The 19,284-nt window shown below is 39.4% G+C and overlaps 1 protein-coding gene across 1 annotated transcript in view; it reads right to left on the reverse strand.

Annotated features, from left to right (window-relative positions):
* The window catches only part of DLGAP2 (DLG associated protein 2), a 107,670-nt gene that overhangs the window by 12,564 nt on the left and 75,822 nt on the right, over positions 1-19,284 (reverse strand). The window contains exons 6-8 of the mRNA XM_009288930.1: positions 16,931-17,280; positions 4,963-5,048; positions 3,278-3,693 (exon numbers count right to left, since the gene is read on the reverse strand). Coding sequence (XP_009287205.1) covers positions 3,278-3,693; positions 4,963-5,048; positions 16,931-17,280 — 852 coding nt within the window. The remainder of the gene's footprint in view (positions 1-3,277; positions 3,694-4,962; positions 5,049-16,930; positions 17,281-19,284) is intronic.

The raw sequence follows: 19,284 nt of genomic DNA on the forward strand, positions 1-19,284 counted from the left end.
AATAAACACTGAGAACACAAATAAATGCCCCCACAAAAAATATATGAACTTTGCAGAGACTCCAAAATACAATTCATGGCAACTGACCAAATAAACACATTCTGTGAAAAGAAAGAGAGAGAGGTTATTTTTGCTGCAATGATTATCTTCTCCTTTTCTGAGACCTGATGAGTGAAGTTCTTAAAACAACATTATGGGAGAAAAGCTACAGTGAAAGAAAAAATCAATACAGCAATCAGACAGCTTTCTGTGATCTCAGAGCTATTGTGCTAACACGGAAAATGAATTTTTTTTTCTAAAATGCAGTTCTATTTTAACTCTTCCTGTGATTAAAACAAAACAGAAATGGTATCATAAAGATAGCCTTCTCCTATGAGATGCAAAGCTATATTTGGTCTTCAGGTACAATTAATATACCCAGGCCAAAAATAAATGATTCAGCATTAACAATGACAGTTTGAATGTGCAAACTTTGCTGTGAAGTGTTTTGGGAATAGTAGCTCCTGCTGGAAGATGGAAAAACAGATTTAGTTGCTTCTGGCTCCCCCATTTGCATGTATTTTCTCCAGGGAACTGCCAAATGCTTAAATGTCAAGATGCATTTCATGCTGGGATATCATTAAACTTTAGGTCTTGTGGATACATACCTTTCAACCTCCATAGCTCAAACTGGGGATGCAAAATGTGTCAAAGACTCAACAAGAAAAAAAATATTCACACCGAAATTTTAAAATGCCGTGAAGCTCATTCTCTCAGTGAAAATAATTCTTTGAAAACTTCCTTTTACTTGATGTAAGCTATATTAGGTGAAGGGATGCCATTTCAAAGATAATGTAATTTGGAAAGTATTTGAGGAAGATCTCTTGAAATGAGTCACATAAAATGGAAAATCGGAAGACTGGGTGTCACTTTTGACAATCAGCTGAAGACAAACATCTGACTTTGCATAAGCTATATACACCTATAATAATTTCTCTAACCTATTAGGGAGGTCAAAATGTTCCCTCAAACACAAGGAATTAACCCATTTTGGTTAGTTTAAAAAGGGGATTTCAAGGGTCCATTTCAGTTGTGTTTTAGTAACTCTGTATCTAATACAAGAAATTGCTCTTTCTTTTTCTCTTACAGAGTTGAGTCATTCTGCAAATGGGGAAACACAAAATCCTGATATTCCGTTTTGCTTTCTGACTGAAACGTTCTAGGTTAAAAGGGTGTCACTAACTCTGAATATTAATAAAAATTACTGAAGCCCAATTTGTCTTCATGTCCTCTGTACAATTTACTGAAAACCATCTTCCTAATTGCCGTTTCCCCGTGCAGCAAGGTGTTTCAGAGTATTTCTGGAGTGCAAGAGCATAGCTTCACATGGTGGGAGGGAGGGTGGTTCTGCACCTGGGAATGGGTGGTCAGCTAAAATCAGCCTCTCCAAGTTTTCATAACGTAGTACACAGGCAGCTTCATATCCCAGAGAATAACACCACTAAGTCCCTATCTGTGTCTCCGAGTGGGGAAGGAGTACTGACGTGAGAGTATTTCCACTGCTCATTTCCTGTGGTTGCAGATTTGATTAGGGCTGTGCATGAGAAAGAACTTGCAGAGAGAGGAGGTAGGAAAAGTCCACCCTGTGCCTGCAGACTTCTCACTGGCCTCCTAGGGAAAGAGAGGGGCTAACTGCCTGTGTGTTTCTCCCCTTGCTCCCTAATAATTTTACTCTTTCCAAGGAGATTAAAGTCTTGGTCTTTGAACTTCTGCTTCAGATTGTGAGCACTGGTGTCCCCACATCAGTAACAGGCAACTTTGGAAGCAGGTGCTTTGGGATACTTAATGATGGCAGAGAAATGTCAGTATTCAGCAGTGCAAAGATTTGGGGAATTGAAAAATAAGACATATACAGTAAAAAGAAGTATTAAAAAAACAACCATTATGAAAGAAGGCTTGAAAATCCTCACACAAGCTAAGCAAAGCAAAATATTTTATTATTCGTACTTTAACAGCCCCTAGGAGGGTATTAAAGTCTTCACAGTATCAACGCAAAGGGAAAATTCTCAGCTCGGCTCTGCCATGATGAAAATAAGGACAAAAACCTATGCTCCAGAAAGCACTGGAGGCTGAAGCCTTATGCTGTCCCCCACCCCAAATCCTATGTTGTTACTTGGCAGACTTGTGCACAATATAGTGGTGAAATGTGACTGTAAAATAAAAAACGGAGGTAAAAACATAGACATTCTTTATTTTGAAAAGGTCAGTGCAAGAAATAGAAATTGGCCTTTTAGTCACCATGCAGGCTTGGCTCAAGACCTGAGGGTAGATCATAGCAAGAACTCATTGATGGGGAAAGAAGACGCTCAGGAAAGAGTATTCCGAGGCAATGGTGAGGTTTGTGAGAGTGCAGGAAAAGATGCTAGTAAGAAAACTTAATATGAACTAATTTGTGATCTGAGAAAATCTCAGCTGAGACAATAATTCAGATTGGCAGGGATTGAAATATTTATAAAACTGAGCCTGAAGAACAAGGATAATTGACCTCAGAGGGAATCACAGGGAGCTGGCTACTGAGTGCTAGGACCACTTTGATATATTACTATCATTAGTGCTGGCTTGGATCTTGTTCCAAAATAGTCTACATTATTTTTCACTTTATCCCATCACTCCTTTCAAGGTGTCCACAGGACGTGAGAGAATAATAATGATTCTTGACAAAATTGTAATAAGAAAATGCAGCTGAACTATCTAATAGTGCATACGCCCATGTAACTGCAGAAGTGCTTTAACAGTTGTTCTTGCCTACTCCTTTCTGTTCTTCCAACAGACCCTTTATGATAGGCAGAAGTGCCTGTAAAGGAATGAAAACATTTAAAAAATGGCTGTTCATTAATAAGAGGCAAATTCTCAGGTTTCAGGAAAACAGCAAAAAAATGTTCACGTAGGACCACCTTGTGTGCTCTGGCAAAGCACTGGATCCGTACAAGGGAGTGGGAAAAATGTGTCAGATTTCGAGCTGTGGATGGAGCTATTGCACCATTTGAGCCATATCTGATACCAGACTTTGATACTGCATTTGACTCTACAGTTGGCTTCTCAACTAATTCTACAAAACCTTACTCTGGGAAACGCCAGCTTGCAGAGTCAGTTGCAGGGCAGGGGTCTTACATCTAATGGTTCTGTAGAGTGCCTTTGGTACTACAAAATGAGTAAGGAAAAACTACAGACAACTTTATCCTAACAGATTTCTTATTTTAGCAGACATCTATAAGAAAAGATACTGAAATGTTCTTACTTTCTTCAGAAAGATCATTTTCTTCTGCTTCTCTTTCCATTTCTTTACACCATCCTTCCATTCTCTTAGTTTCAGTATGTAGCAACTTCATAAACCAAGATCCGTCCCGTCGACAAGGAGACATTCGACCAGTCTCTACTGTCTCAATGGCTGGCTCTAGCCAGGGTTCTGGTGGTGGAAGGTTTGAGGTGTCAACCGGGGTCCTATAATCTTCTCTGTAACTGAACAGTCCCTGTGTCCGTACAGTTCTCACTGCGCTGTATTGGGTGGGCGTGCTGGGTTCTGAGTGCTGCTGGAACGACGAGCCAAACTGAAGTCCCTTGTCCTCCATGGTGATGTGTCCTGGAAAGCCCTCCAGTTCCAGGTCAGCCTGGACAGCTGCTGTTACACTGTTTGAGCGCTTGAATCGTCCGTGTCTTGGTGAAGAGGGAAGAAAGAAAAGCGATTAAGACTTATAAATACATATGTGATTATACAGAGGCACAGAATAATGTTTCAGTGAATGGATTCTGGTTTTCTCCTGGACTTTATGCTAAATATTTTTTCCTTGTGCATATCTCACTAAAATAAGACAGTGAGTAACAACAGAGAGGAAAACCAAAATGCATAGTGGCATAATTGATCTGAGCAAAGATACAAAAGAAAATAATTTAAATTATCTCTGGAAGCAAATATTGATTTATTCTCATACTACAAAATACCATGTATCATTACTAAATGAACTGGAAATAGCTAGCAGAACTGCAGGGTTACATCTCCTGATAGAAGTCTGTACTTCTCCTGATAGTCTGTAGTATCTCCTGATAGAAGTACATGTATAAAAAAATTTCAAATATTAAGAATTGTAATTAGATAAAATCTGAAAATCTGCTAAGTTAGAACTATTGAGAATCCTTTAATAAAAGGAAAATAGTAGCAGCAGGTTTAAGACTGTGGTATTTTTCACTTGCCTCATAGGATGGCCATTAAATGTTGATTTTCTATTGTGATATGCCACCGAATAATGACATTTTAGAAAAGGTTTATGTTAAAAAGTTAGATAGAGAAGCAAAAATTATTCATGAAATCTTTTCACATCTGAGTCTGTTGTTTCAAATTACTTCTAGTCAAGGATGGTAAAGGCAATTAGCAGCTAGATACTGTCTGACAGCTGCCGTGAAATGAGATAATGGTCCCAGTCCAGTACTTAACAGGCAGTGCCTGCCAGGGATAACCTCTGGGTTAGTACATTGGCCAGTAGTTTTAGAAAGCTAGAGAAGGACTGAACAAGTGTAAAAGCTGATTCTGGATTAGGATGAAGGTACCTTGGGTTACATCCTAACCATTATATACCCCTGTGTGGATTGGGAAAGCCTGGATCAGCATGAGGGGTCCTATTGAAGGAAGAGTATTTCAATATACAGCTCTTCGTATTTGTTCTGCCAGTAATGAAATTGTATTAATCCACTACTTTAATTTAAAACTTTCACTTCCTTCCTTCCAATTAAAAACTGGAAAGTTAACTGAATATTAAGCAACTGCTGAGGAATCTCTACAAATTTTACCAAATGACCAGCGTGCATATAAGAAATTTGGCTTTGTGAATTATTTAGGGGCAGCACTTGCCAGATGTTTGTTATTAACTCTGTTTACAAATGTGCACTGTGTTATGAAAGACTACAGATTTTTGTACATGCTTGAATTACCGTTTTTCATCTTCCACTTGTACTCCAACAGAGTGGTATTCCCGTAGGCCTCTGCTTTCAGTATCTGAATCAGTTGCTGTTTCCACCTAATTCAACACAAAAGATACATCTGCAGAGTGAGCACCGACAACTCAGCACTATTTCTACCTGCACTCATTCAAAATTAGTTATATATTTCCTCTTTTACTGCTCAGAAACACCTAGCACAGTAAAATAAATGAAATAGGTATTCAGCCTGGTATCATTGTTTTGGTGCTGTGTTTTATAAAGCTTGGCACAAGTACTTCTGTTCTGCTATGTAATTCCCTATTTCAAACCTAAGCCGATGCAATTACTCAGTTCAGTGGAAGCAGGGAGTAAGCTTGGTCTGGAAGAGCTGTTCTTAAAACGAGGAATCCACAGGATAGCCCCTTTTTATATTATTATAAACCAGTCTCGTTATAGTCCTTGATTTACAAAACAAAATAAAATCTCAAGTAGCCCGATAAACTTGCAAGTGATAAAAAGAAATGCTGCAATTAAATTTTATCGACAACTGCTTTGACAAATATAGAACCATTTAAATGACGTGAGGGATACAGCAGAATGCCGTATCTCACCTTTTTTAATAACATGGTCCTGAAAATGCTATATCAAGCAAGTAATTTATGCACTTTTTATAGTATTCCCATCTGAAATACACTTACCGAAATATATTCACAGTAGAGTTTTCTTCATAACTGAGACCACATTGCTTTTGCAAGTTTCTGTGGGATTTTATATAACACTCCCCACCACCCCACTGCCCCCAAGTCTTTGACATAGACGTAACGAGTGCTGCAGTATGCAAATTATACTGAATCAAGGGAGAGTCAGGAAAAAAGAGAGTAGAACTGACTTTTCCTTCTGAATGATATTTTCACTGTTAAATCAAAAAAATAATATCAGCAACCAGTTTTTCAACATGCATACTCCATGTGTGAATTCAGAGTATATCCTGTGATGAAGACAAGATAACTTTTCCCCTTGCAGCAGTCACAGGCACCTCTGGAAGGAGCCCAATGGCCTTTTGCAGCTGCCTCTCAGCTGCACAGTCCCAATCCCACCAGGTTTCTGGAAGGATGCAGAGAGAAGGGGGAGGGAAGGTGGGAAGTAAAGGTACATGTAGACTATACTTCTTGAAGAAGCCAGTTGCTGGTAACTTCTCTTTCCGTCTTCAAGCCGTAGCCCCATGTACATTTGCATGGAAGGGAATTTCAGCCAGCAATCAGTACACATTCATATTTACCTGGGTGCGGGTCTTGGAGATGTTCATGAAAACAGCTAGTGCAGGAACCCTTTAGTAAATGTTAACGGCATGCTTGAACTGTACAGTGTAGCATCAGGCACAGGTTTGCCAAAAGCTCCAGATACCAGTGTGGCAACCGTCAGGGAAAGACACGTTTCCCAGCAATTCCATTTATACTGCATGAGGTCTAGGGGAAAGTGTGTGCTGCCGTCTGTTTGCACCTCAGCAATTGCATGGAAGCTGGCTATATTCACTTGGTCGGGCAGTGCACTGAGAGAACTAAGATATCATACTTGGTAACAGTCTCCAGGATTTGGTGACGTCAGTATAAAAAGAAAGATACCTCTTGACATTGGCAGTGAAAAAAAGCCTCAACCACAGAAGTAGGCAGCTTGGGGAAAAAAGCCCCACAACAACCAACCAAAAAACAGGCAAGTTGGTTTCCTAGTTAAGGTGGATCTTGGCTGCAACATGAGTGAGAAGCTTAAACTGTACTTGGAGGGTCACCCTCTCCTGAAAGAACATTGCTGTAAGTCGAACAGCCATAAGGCTGTTAGAACAGCTAAGGCCTTAGCACAAGCGATATCTATCAGGAAAGACACCCTTATTTATAGCACAGAAGGGTCCAAAAGAGTCTTGAATAATAAGTTTAAGTTTAAGTGAGGGACTAGGTACTCACCTAGCCCTTTCAGGGATGTGAGAAAAGCTGCATATAACACAGCTTCATTAGGTACAGGTTGGGTTTTCATTAGAGCAGAAATGAATTAACTGGGCCAAGAATGAGATACTCATCTAGCCTGTTGGGCGGGAGCAGAGAGGCAAGTTACACTTGCAGCCTTGACTACAGTGATGAGAGCTCAGTCAAATATGCAGACACATTTTGAAGAGTGAAGTCAACTTATTCTCAAAGGGAGAGGACATGGTAGGTAGTGAATAAGAGCAGATAACACAAAATGCTTAGACTGTGGCTCTTGGGTGTGCCTGTATGAGTGCTAGCAGGAAGATGATGTCCAAGGTGGGGAAACATTTTCTGGAGGAAGCCTTTTGATGCTGAAATCTATAGCAACATCTGGAGTGGCCAGGAAGTCTAAACTGTTGCTAAGAGCTATGGTAGTGGGCTTCATCCCCAAAGCAACCAGAGTCAGTCTGAGTTAAAACACATAATTTAGGAACTTGCTGAGTTTAAACTACAATAAATAATGCCATCAAAGGGCACGTCTTCAACCAGGGATTTTGTCTTCTTCTGGAGATAAGAAGACTGAAAGATTTTGTTAAAGTTGCAGAGACCATGGCCTTCCAAGCCATATCTGATGCATCATGTAACACCTGTGAAAAAGCCAGAGAAGTTATCTTGATCTCAGCTAGAGTCACTATAAAGCACTTATTGGAGGAGGAGAGTGACAAAGGAGACTGTAATTTCTGTTATTAAAGAACAGAAAGCACTTGGCAGTTTGGAAAGTGGCACTGGAGGGATGCTTAAGACCACGATCTCAGAATCAAGATTTCTTCCTATGTTCAGAAGATGCAGTGGTTATTAAAGTAGGTGATAGTGATATAGGAAATCTGATCTCCTGAGCATTTTCAGTCTATTGTCTTGGTAGTGAACAGGCAGGAGACAGGTGATTATCAGGGAATATTAGTGGATTTCATCGTGGCCTTACAGGCTTAGCAAAGATAGTCAGATATCTGGTAGTGTTGATGTTAGGTTATGGGAACATTCAGTTTCATGCATTCTCCAAGAGGATGCATGAAGGTCTGAGCACTTTGTTTCCTAAGTCATGGAAACAAACTGCTGGCTGTGACAGAAGGCAGAGGATGAATCTTCTGCAGAGTATGTGTTCAAAGTGAACACAGTGGAAGGTAACTATGTTAGCAGGTTCTACCTTCACAGTGTTCCAGTGATGAGGGTAATACCTCTCAGGGCAGCGACACAGGAAACAGAGTTTTCCTTTTATATCTCCTGCCTCAGAAGTTTGAAATATAATGGACAAAACTGCCAACCTGGACATTATGGACAATAGGAGAAAAAGTCAAAGTGCCATGACCAGTTAGTCAAAGGTTGGAGAAGAGACTGGGTCTTTGTGCACAGCCTCACATGCTGATGCTGATGGCATGACGAAGTCAGTACATCTGGATTGCTCTGGACCACAGCTAGGACTGTGTTGGACAGCCAACATGGCTTCACCAGGGGAAATTGTGCCTGACAAATTTGGTGGCCTTCTATGATGGGGTTACAGCATTGGTGGATAAGGGTCCGTATTGTGACCAATATTATTTAAAATCTTTGTCAGGGACATGGACAGTGGGATTGAGTGCACCCTCAGCAAGTTTGCAGATGACACCAAGCTGAGTGGTGTGGTTGATACTCTAGAGGGAAGGGATGCCATCCAGAGGGACCTTGACAGGCTGGAGAGGTGGGCCCGTGCGAACCTCATGAAGTTCAACAAGGCCAAATGCAATGTTCTGCACCTGAATCAGGGCAATCCCAAACATGGATACAGGCTGGGCAATGAGTGGATTGAGGAAATGTGGCAGCAGGTTGAGGGAGGTGATTCTCCCCCTCTACTCTGCTCTGGTGAGACCCCACCTGGAGGACTGTGTTCAGCTCTGGGGCCCCCAGCACAAGAAAGACAGGGACCTGCTCGAGAGGGTCCAGAGGAAGGCCATGAAAATTATCAGGGGGCTGGAGCACCTTCCCTATGAGGACAGGCTGAGAGAGTTGGGGTTGTCTAGCCCAGAGAAGAAAAGGCTCCAGGGAGACCTTATAGTAGACTTCCAGTACTTACAAGGGGCCTACAGGAAAGATGGGGAGGGACTCTTTAACGGGCAGTGTAGTGATAGGACACGGTTTGAAACTGCAAGGGGGTAGATTTAGGTTAGATATTAGGAAGAAATTCTTTACTGTGAGTAAATTCTTTACTGTGAGACACTGGAACAGGTTGCCCAGAGAAGTTGTGGATGCCCCCTCCCTGGAAGTGTTCAAGGCCAGGTTGGATGAGGCTTTGAGCAACTTGGTCTAGTGGAAGGTGTCCCTGCCCATGGCAGGGGGGTTGGAACTAGGTGATCTTTAAGGCACCTTCCAACCCAAACCATGCTATGATTCTACTCGATTCTATGATTCTATTGGACTGGGTCTGAAGGAAAGGACCAACATCATTACTTCCACTGGTGGGATTGTTGATCGAGATCCTTGAACTTGTTCAGATGAACTGCAACTCCAGATGATGGTGTCAGTGATGCAGGCACAGGCTCCACAGCATTACAAGCCTGAAGGTTTGACAAGGGAAAAGAAGTTTGTGGGTGTCCAGGCTGAAGAAGCTGAGCAGATGGGAACACAGGATTCATCAGGGCCTCCTGCTCACTCACATGGCTCAGCATGGAGGGACAGGACATCGTGTGCTAGACCAGACCTGAGCCAAAGCCAGACAAAACAAGCCAACCTGACATCTCCCCACGTGTCAGTCTTTGCCTTCAGTTCCTTGTGGGGCTAACATACAGCTAGTAACACTGTGGAGGTGAGCAATGGTCAATGGACAGAGAAGAGACTTTTCCCTTCCACAAGGATGTCTCAGCAGCTCAGACATAGTGCTGTTGGAAACATGATGGTCTAAAGATATAAACAAGGAAAGGTCCCTACAGAGAACATCAGTTTGGCCAATTGATGTTGCTGGAACAAAGCGGGCAGGCTGGCAACACACACGTTTCTTCCGTATTGCATATCAAAAGCATACCTGATTTTGCCAACTACATTGTTTGGTTTAGTAACAGATAGCATGTCTTCTTTTGAACTCTGCTTCTGATGTGTGGAGGCGGATTTCCCTTTTATATTTTGGATGGGCTGGTATCTTTCCATTGATGCAACACATTGAGAAAAAGTCTTTTTCATCTACCTGTTTTCAAGTGCTTTCTTATTGGTATTTCACCTAGAAGTATATCCTGAATAATTTGCCCAATATGCAACTGACATCTAGAATTTACAGGCATAAATGAAGTAATCTGCTCTAAAATTTTATTAAAAAAAAAAAAATCAGGAAAATGATGGCCCAGGTATCAAAATAAAAATGACATTAGTTACCTTTAAATATAAACTCTTGCCAAATTATCCTTCCCTCCAGATTGCCAAGGCTGACACTGACTAAATGACCTGATGATTTCCTTCATATTTTAATGCTTTCATTTCCTCACTGTGCCTTGTAAAAGCAGGAGAATGCCAAATTTTTGTGTGTGTGTGTGCAATCTAGGATTGCAAATATTGTAACAACCAACAAAAAAAAATAGATCTGGAAAATGGAGGCAAATGCCAACACAAGTAAAAGTGGGAAATAAGAAAATAATTTGCACTCACAAAGGAAAAAAATGAACAAATAAATTGCATTTCTGAATGGCAGATATTATAAAGACTCCTGCTAGAAGACAGCAGGAAACTCTTTAGATTTAATCAGATTGGCCAGGCTAGATTCAAATGAGCAGAGGAGAAAAAGTAATACATTTGGTTTGATTGTGTGGCTCCTGAAACTCAAATAAGTCTTAATAAATCTGTTGTTATTCTCCATGATTCATTATAGCTTTAATACTTGCATGGGTTCTAAAAGCCTTAATATTTGCAAATTGGCCCATAATCTCAGTAAAGCAAAATAATGTGACAAATTATATGTCTATCTGGTTATGAGGGAGTCTCATACAGAAGAGGAAACAAAAAAATAGCCAGACACTGACCAAAAGCAGAAGAAACGAGTAGATCTAAAACAGCAGGATAATCTCAGAAGCAAAATAATGTGACAAATTATATGTCTATCTGGTTATGAGGGAGTCTCATACAGAAGAGGAAACAAAAAAATAGCCAGACACTGACCAAAAGCAGAAGAAACGAGTAGATCTAAAACAGCAGGTCATCTTCCTCTCTCCTTGCAAACAAAGAACTAAAACTTCTTTAAAAATTTGGCACTTTATGCCGTGAAAAATGTTGTTTTATGGGCTTATAGTATGCCCATAAGGCTTCTAATATTAATCGTAAACGTAATGGAGCATTTTGAGATTATTTCTATCTTATTTGTCTCACCTTTCACAAAGGCGTAACACTCCCCTCCACGTTTTTTGCTGCCAATACAAGGAGCAGACAATACTATGAATCCTCTGTGATCAGTCACTGCTGACCAATCCAGCTCAAAATTTGAAAACTAAGTATCAGATACTGGCACTGACTCGGTAATAAACGATCCACAAGTAAATTATACTAACACAAAATTATCTGAATAGATGCAAATCACTATTGCAAATAACTGGCTTGTTATAATCAATCTTGGCTTGTTTATAGGCACTCATTCTAGAAAAGGATGCATGAACTGACTAAATTATTCCTTCAAAGTATTTGCTAAGCTTTTGTAACTACTTAAAAGCAACCTTAATTTCTGTATTGAAGTATTATTCTGCTCTTAAACATGAGCACTGCAACATGACATTGTAATGTCCTAAAAATTCCAGTCTAAGCTTCTATACATACTGTCTCTAAGGGAGGCTTGAAGTTAATACATTCAGTGTGTACGAAAACAGATTTTAACCTGGTGTCTTTCGCTTCTCTCTCATAAGCATCAGTAATAAGAGTCCTTTGGGCCACATTATCTCTCCCCATGCAACTTCACTGCCCTCAATGGGTTTTCACTGCTGTAACTGATTTGTTCTATAATTAGAATTTAATAAACAATCTCTCTGATGATGCACAGGAAGGGAAATAATTCACCTTTCCTCTCTTGCCTAGGCTTCTCAGTGATAAGAGTAAAAAAGGGAAGAAAACACTACATTTGACACTAGATCAAGTACATGTAATTGTGAATGCAGATGATAACCATTCTTAGGTACAGGGAGATCGCATTTGTGTGCAGTGACTTCAAAGTAGGAAATATACTTCAAATAAAACTACAGTACTAACTGCTACTGCTTTCCTTAACTGATGGAATACTTGTATCAGCCAAAAAACATATACTCTTTCAAAATAGTTTTCAGAAACCCACCAAAATAAACCTACACTTTCATGCTTCAGTGATTTTTTGTGCCTCACCACAGGGCTCCATTTTGCTACTCCACTACTTCCCAGCAGAACATCTGGAGTACTCACAGTAAGTGCTAATTACCACAAGAATATCCTACAATGGGTTGAAAACTTCCACTGGTCTTTTAAGAAAGCACTTTTTGCTAAAAATGCATGCCAGAGTTTAGAAACGGGATTCATGTCAAGCTAATATGAAATAGTAACAACAAAATAATGCACACAGCAGTGGTTGCTCATAACTTTTTTGGTGCATTTAATGCTAAGTGGCAAATTGTTCTGAACCAACAAATATTCTGCAGGGCAGCAATCTGGGTCTTCCCCACTTTGAATGTTTCATTATGGTAGATGGCAGTTAAGAAAACGAGCAACAGTAATTTGTGAAAAGAGTAAAAAATTAGATGGCTTTAAAATAACTATAGCTTTGTTTTAACTACAGCTCCAACTGCTAAGCTTTTTGGCAAGTGAGGAAGCCAAAATGCAACCACTGGATGGGAACTCTGCTAACTGGCTAAGCCTGTGGATCCTGACTTCTCTCTCTCTCTCTCTATGTATAGGTCAATGTTAACTCTAAAGGCCAGGTTATAGTCTCTGTACCACGGAGGTGTTATCAAAACTTTCACTGACTTCTGCAGGCCAAGGACTTCACGCACTTCTGTCACAAAAGCACAGTCTGACAGGGATTGTAGGAGCAGAATGAACAACGCTTACCTCTAAAACTTTGGATCATTTATGATCCAAAGACCAGTGTAATCAATGCAAATATTTCTTTTGATTGCTATGTGTACACTGAAGTAGAGCACTGACAAGGATAGTATAACCTAAACGGTACAAAGAAAATGTAGATGTTCATCCAAGTAAGTATGCCATGTGGGTACAAAATGCTTTGCCTTAAAGGGAAATTCCAGTTTGAGACTGCAGAGTTTCTTGAACAAAGTGTTTACCATACGATATTAATAATTTCATTAAATATATATATAAAAGATTATGCAGAAGATCTCCTTTTGACACAAAAAATCAGGCAGGCGAGTTATTGCACTAGTCCTCCTAGTGGAGGACTAGCTGAATACAGCTTTTGATTTATAAGAACAATTTGTTTAATTAAGATTCTAGAGATTAAAAAAAAACCTAGGTATTTTGAAGCATGATCTCCTGACGATAAATGAAGATGACAGAGTCAATTCTCTACGTTACAATTCGTGCTCGTCTCCAAAAATATCATCATGAATCAGCCTCCACACTTACAACATTTGTTTCCATCTCATCTACTTCTGGGGTTTCTGTTCATTTTGAGAAGCTTCGATGTCTTTTAAATAGAGAAGAAACAAAGGACTGCATGTTTTGAAATACTTGAAATAAATAAGGAGTAATTTCTTGACGTGTTTTCTCATATATTTTACAATCCAAATGCTTTTAATATGAAATATGCTCTGGTTTATAACTAGAGCAGTTTTTGAATGTTAATCATTAGCATATATACAAGGGTGTGCCAAAGAGCAAGGAAAATCCCTGAAAATATATTAGCAATAACCTTGTTCTTGACTTAGTGGTATTTTACTCTAGACAATCTCTACCCTCCATTTTAATTCAAATATTTTGATTAGTCTTCTGCTGTCATGATAGAAGACAGATATGAAGACTATAGCTACTAGTATTACTAGAGTTTTATTCTTTGTTCTATATATATATTCTTAAGAATGCTGACTGAATTTTTAATCCCAGAATCAGTATTTTGCAATTTGTTTGAATTTAGGAATCAACATTTTTTTCCAGTGCCTACTGACATGTCTGACAATATTCCTCTTGATTTAAATATGGCAGTGAAAAAAAACCACAAAAGGCAACAGCTGTTTTCTGGAAAAGCTTTGTCTCTGAAGCTTTTTTTGTTCAAAATTCCCACCTGCGATAGGGCTAACATACCATGAGATGGGTTACCATATCTGTGTCGTTCTCTGTCCTTGCAGACTGGGTGCTACTGATCTTCATAATAAGTCCAGTGCTTCCCTAGGAGCTTGGGCTCCCTGTGCATGTGAGTACCAATCCTATGGCACATGTCTAGTATGCCAGGACTTTTTAAAAGGACTTCTATTCATTAGATGTACACTACATAAATCATGTATACGAAAGACGTGGGAGCCCTAGGCTGGGTCCATAGCAGTTCCACATGCAGAGGCATCACTGGTCATTCTTTATCTTTGTGCCTCTCTGCCCCTGTATGAAGCTCCGTTGGCAAGCATTCTCACACCAATGTGTTAAAGGAATTAAACATTAAAAAATGCACAAATTAACCAACCTGCTAGCAAATTAATTCATGCAAATAAATGCAAATTCAATGCATTACCCTGGCATGGCATGCTAATGAGAAAACAAATCATTTAGTCAATCAAGGAAATATGCAAATAAAAACATCCTTTTCTAAGGTGCTTTGATGCAGAAGTCTAAAAGAAATTAAATACTTCAACCGTATTTTGGGGGCATAAATTACTATTTATGTAGTTTGCAATAAAAGTATTCTATTCTGTGTTTTTATTCCTTACAAACCTGGCAACAGAAATACAACAAAATGCATTTTCTGCTTAGAATGCTGCAGAAAGGTATTTTTCACACTCATGTGAAGTTTGAAACTTACTGCAGAAAAAAACCCAAACAACTAAAATGTGCTCTCAGGATACTGTGTTGGGGGTAATTTTGCAATTTTAACCTTATCTAATGCCAAATGGTACAACCAAGCAGTTTGTACTTCTCAAAAGATAACAAACAGCTCATCCTTCTAAGACCTGCTGTTGCAAACAATATTTGCCTTTTTCAGTGTGTGCACCTGAGGACCAGTATTATGGGCCAAGCGTCAGATGGTAAGTTGCTACAGGAAGATCCGCTGCCTCCGTGGAAATCATTGCACAGATGTTTTTGCGGATTATAAGCACATACATTATTAAACACACCACATACCAAGAAGGGTCAGAGCCCAGTGAAAAGTACTGGTCATCACCTGCAATAAGAAACAGGATCAAGTGATGTAATCAAAGTTTCAGAATTAATTGCTGAAATACCAGGACCGACTGAAGCAAGACACCGACATTGTTAAATACCACTGCGCACAGCTGCTGTAAAGAAGAGATAAGAACAACACTAGGTAATATTCCTTTCTGAAGAGTAAGTTTCAGGTTAGGGGCTAAAAGGTACCAAAAATTACTTGCTGCTCCTTTGAGCTTTTCACTGTTATCTGCTAAGCCTCTTCTCTGAACAATTTAGAATACACCAATTACTTTGTAAAACATTTGAAAAGTAGCCATCTGAATATTTTATCATTGCTGTTAAATTGCATTCTAATCTGCATCTAAAGAAGCAGAAGCAAATACTTTTATGTCAAGAAACGGACAAGCAGCTTGCTGGCAAAGCCTATGCCTTCCCATTAGTCTAATACGTTGTGGAACAGCAAAATTATACCACACTGAATTAAATAGTGAAGTTCAATCAGTAGCTGTGACATGCTTAACTCAAATACTTTTCTCTGATTGTATTTTGAAATTAACAGAAATGGAATTATTACTTTTTGAAGAAAATAATATACTTCTTAGTAGATGAACAGTCACTCACTGGGCTTTGTTACATGAACTATTACCTTCCTAAGATCTATGTTGCTGTCTCCACAATACCTGTAACTATGCCAAAATACATGGCATTTTCTCTGTAGTTGATCTAGCAAAAGTAGAGATTTTTAAGCACAGAAGTGTACCTAGTGAAGTAAAAGGGAATATTCACATACTTAAAATTATATATGTATCTAAGTAACAGCTGAACAGAAGCCTAAATTTTCCTCTACTCCTGTGTCTCAAAGGACTTTGCATTCTTTGCAAGTTCAACTTTCTGATTTTTATTACTACCTGGTATTTCCTAGAGATTTAAACAAATGACCATTGCTATCTATAGTGCTTTCCATTTAGTAGAAGGAATAGCATTCAGAATTTGCATTCGGAATTGTCTTATTTCATTCACCTGAAACAACACAACATAACTGAGGTTCCCACAGCCTGACAGATATTTTGTCAGGTGAAATAAATAATCAATTTTTTGGTGGACAAATGGAGGAATGCTCAAAGCCTGTGCTTATTAATGTTATTTCATTACTCGCCATCTATAATTATGCTGTACCTATACCAGCACATTTCTTTCTCTTCCTTGGTACCTTCTCCCCAGCACAACTAAAAGCAAGGGGGGGGGGCGCTCTTTTTAGGTAGAATAACTGGAAGATCCAGCAGCATTACACATTTTCCAAGGTCAAAAGAGAAAGATAATGGAAAAATACAGTCAAGTATTTTAAAGCTGGCGTAATTCTATAAAAAGGACTGTGAATTCATGGAGGGAAGGAGATGAACATGCTGTTCACCTGTAGCTCTGCAGTATAATTTTCATATCAAGTGTTAATGACAGGTAACCTCCCTAGAGATTTATTCATTCATTTTCTTCCAGGTACAGCATATTAGCCGAAGACTTTTCTGCACAGCCACATTGCCATGATGTGAATTACAATTAACGCTAAGCAGCCAGGGGTTGTTTGTTAGATTATTAGAGCCAGTGAAGCTGAATGACTCATTCTATGCTATTTACAGAAAGAAGGCAAGCAATTCATCACAGAACAGATGTTAATGATAGGCTACCTGGATCCCTATAGAGGAACGTCGACTCTTAAGAAACTCCTCTGCTTTTGTCACTAAAATGGCCTTGTCACTGGTTCGTATCGAGGTGCTCTGGCTCTCGGACACGTGGCGCTGCGCAGCTGCAGTTTCCAAGGCGAGATTCATGGCCTTGTTACTGTCCAAACTGTCAGTGGAGTTGTACATCCCTCGCCCGTCCTGCGGCCACGGGGAAATCCTCTGAGTCCGGCTGTCGTGGTACGCGTCCTGGGTGGATTCTGTGCTGCTCTGTGCCGTGACTGAGATCAGTGGCTTGGAAGTGGTACGAGGGGGTACCGGTGGCGGTGTTTTTTTGTAACTTGTGTAAGTTACAGCTATGGAAAGAATAAAAAAAAAAAAAAAAAAGAGAAATCAAGATTAATCTGATGGAAACTTCACAACAGACATCCCCTTAACATTAATATTATGCTAGTTAAAAATGAAGATGGTGCAACATAGCGCTCTTTGTGAACCTCGCTGTTATTTGAAAGCGTCTCTCAGAGTCAGATGGGTATCCACAGCAACATTTTATTTCAACCGGTAAGCAAGGGGTGGAAATTGGAGTCCCAGATTACGGTGAAGATGAAAGAGACTTAGTGAGGATTTGTGTGTGTTAAGACTTGTGCTGGGTAGGTACACACTGGGGCTTCTGGGGTTGTTTCCGCATAGGGTAAAGCAAATAAGAGAAATAAAGGAAGATTTTTTTTTTCCTCTTGTTATCATCTGAACTGTGGGCTCTGTATTGATACAGTGTATTAAGAAAGTAGCATCAATATACTGGAAAAAAATATTATTCAGAAACTTCTACCTTACAGTACGCCACACTTTAACCTTTAAAAATATTTCCAGGTGTACTGGCTTGAATTAGGCAAGATTGGCTACTTACACAAGAAGCATATGTTTTAAAAATATCCACAATATGGTTAATAAAAGGAAATTCCAGGCATGCAAAAAAAGTTACAATATATACAGAGCTACTAGATACTTGGACAACAGGCAAAACTACAAGTAATACCAAAAGCAGTGACTTTTTATCTATTATCCTGAAGTAAGCCTTAAATCCTTAGACCATACATTGAAGGGGGGTATACTTAAATGCAGAGAATATGGAAATACAGATATAAAAATGGGTCTAAAATACTGGGAGAACTGGATATACATGAGCAGAACTAAGACTTTTAGTCTGATGAGCAGAGCAGGTCTGAGGCTGGTTTAACATAGATTCTGTCTTGCAGCAAAAGGCTCAGTAAAACATCCAAGAAAGCTTTACAGATGCAGAATTGTGCCAATAACGCTTCCTTGCAAAATTTTAGAGATTTCATAGATATAGATATTTAGTCATTACTATCACACAGATGAATTTTCTAATTGTCTAAGCCCGCTATACTTTTTTGGTACTAATAAGAGCATTTCTGTTATGGAAGTGTTTTTTCCCCAAAGCACATATAATCATAATTCATAAAATTAGCAACTGATACAAAAATGCATTGTGATATAGCTTTCCATATTCCTGTACAGGAGAATCAAGTCCAATTCATTTCTTGTATAATTGCAGGAAGATACAGAAAATTATTATGTTTCCCCATATCCATAATGCTGAAATAGCATAATGTATACATGCAGAGACCAGGATTATGAATGACTTAAGGAAAAGGTTTGCCTTTTTCTGGTGTTGTTAAGTGCATTGGACATTGCAACAGTGACTCAGGAAACCTTGGAATTGGGGTTACTTGAGTCCAAAAGGGATTCTACAAGAGTTCCTCTTCCCATTATACAAATGTGGGCTGATGAGCAATGAAGTCAGAAGGAGCGCCTCTCCCGTCATGCTTTTTGATGTGAGGCTATGTTGCAGCTCTCTGGAGAGGAGACCAGTTTAGGAATTTGCTAATACCTGGGACTTCTGAGCTTGTATCATGAGGCTAGCCTATGGGAAAAGTGAGCCTAAAGAAGACTACTCTTAAATTTTGATTCTTGAGAATCATAAATAAAAGGGTGATCATAAATAAAAGAAAGCGAGGCAGAGCTAGGAAGTGAAAACCTTCATTTGAAGCACGTTTTGAATTACTACTGATTCCTCTCAATTCTGGTAGAGATTTAAAGAGAGCTCTGAGCTAAATTGCTCTAACAGAGCATAGAATCATAGAATCATAGAATCATTGAGGTTGGAAAAGACCTTTAAGATCATTGAGTCCAACCATTGACCCAACACCACCACCCACTAAACCATGTCCCCAAGGACCTCATCTACACGTCTTTTAAATACCTCCAGGGATGGGGACTCAACCACTTCCCTGGGCAGCCTCTTCCAATGATTAACCACTCTTTCAGTAAAGAAATTT

The sequence above is a fragment of the Aptenodytes forsteri genome, unplaced genomic scaffold, assembly GCF_000699145.1.
Source record: "Aptenodytes forsteri isolate BGI_AS27 unplaced genomic scaffold, ASM69914v1 Scaffold121, whole genome shotgun sequence".
NCBI lineage: Eukaryota > Metazoa > Chordata > Aves > Sphenisciformes > Spheniscidae > Aptenodytes > Aptenodytes forsteri.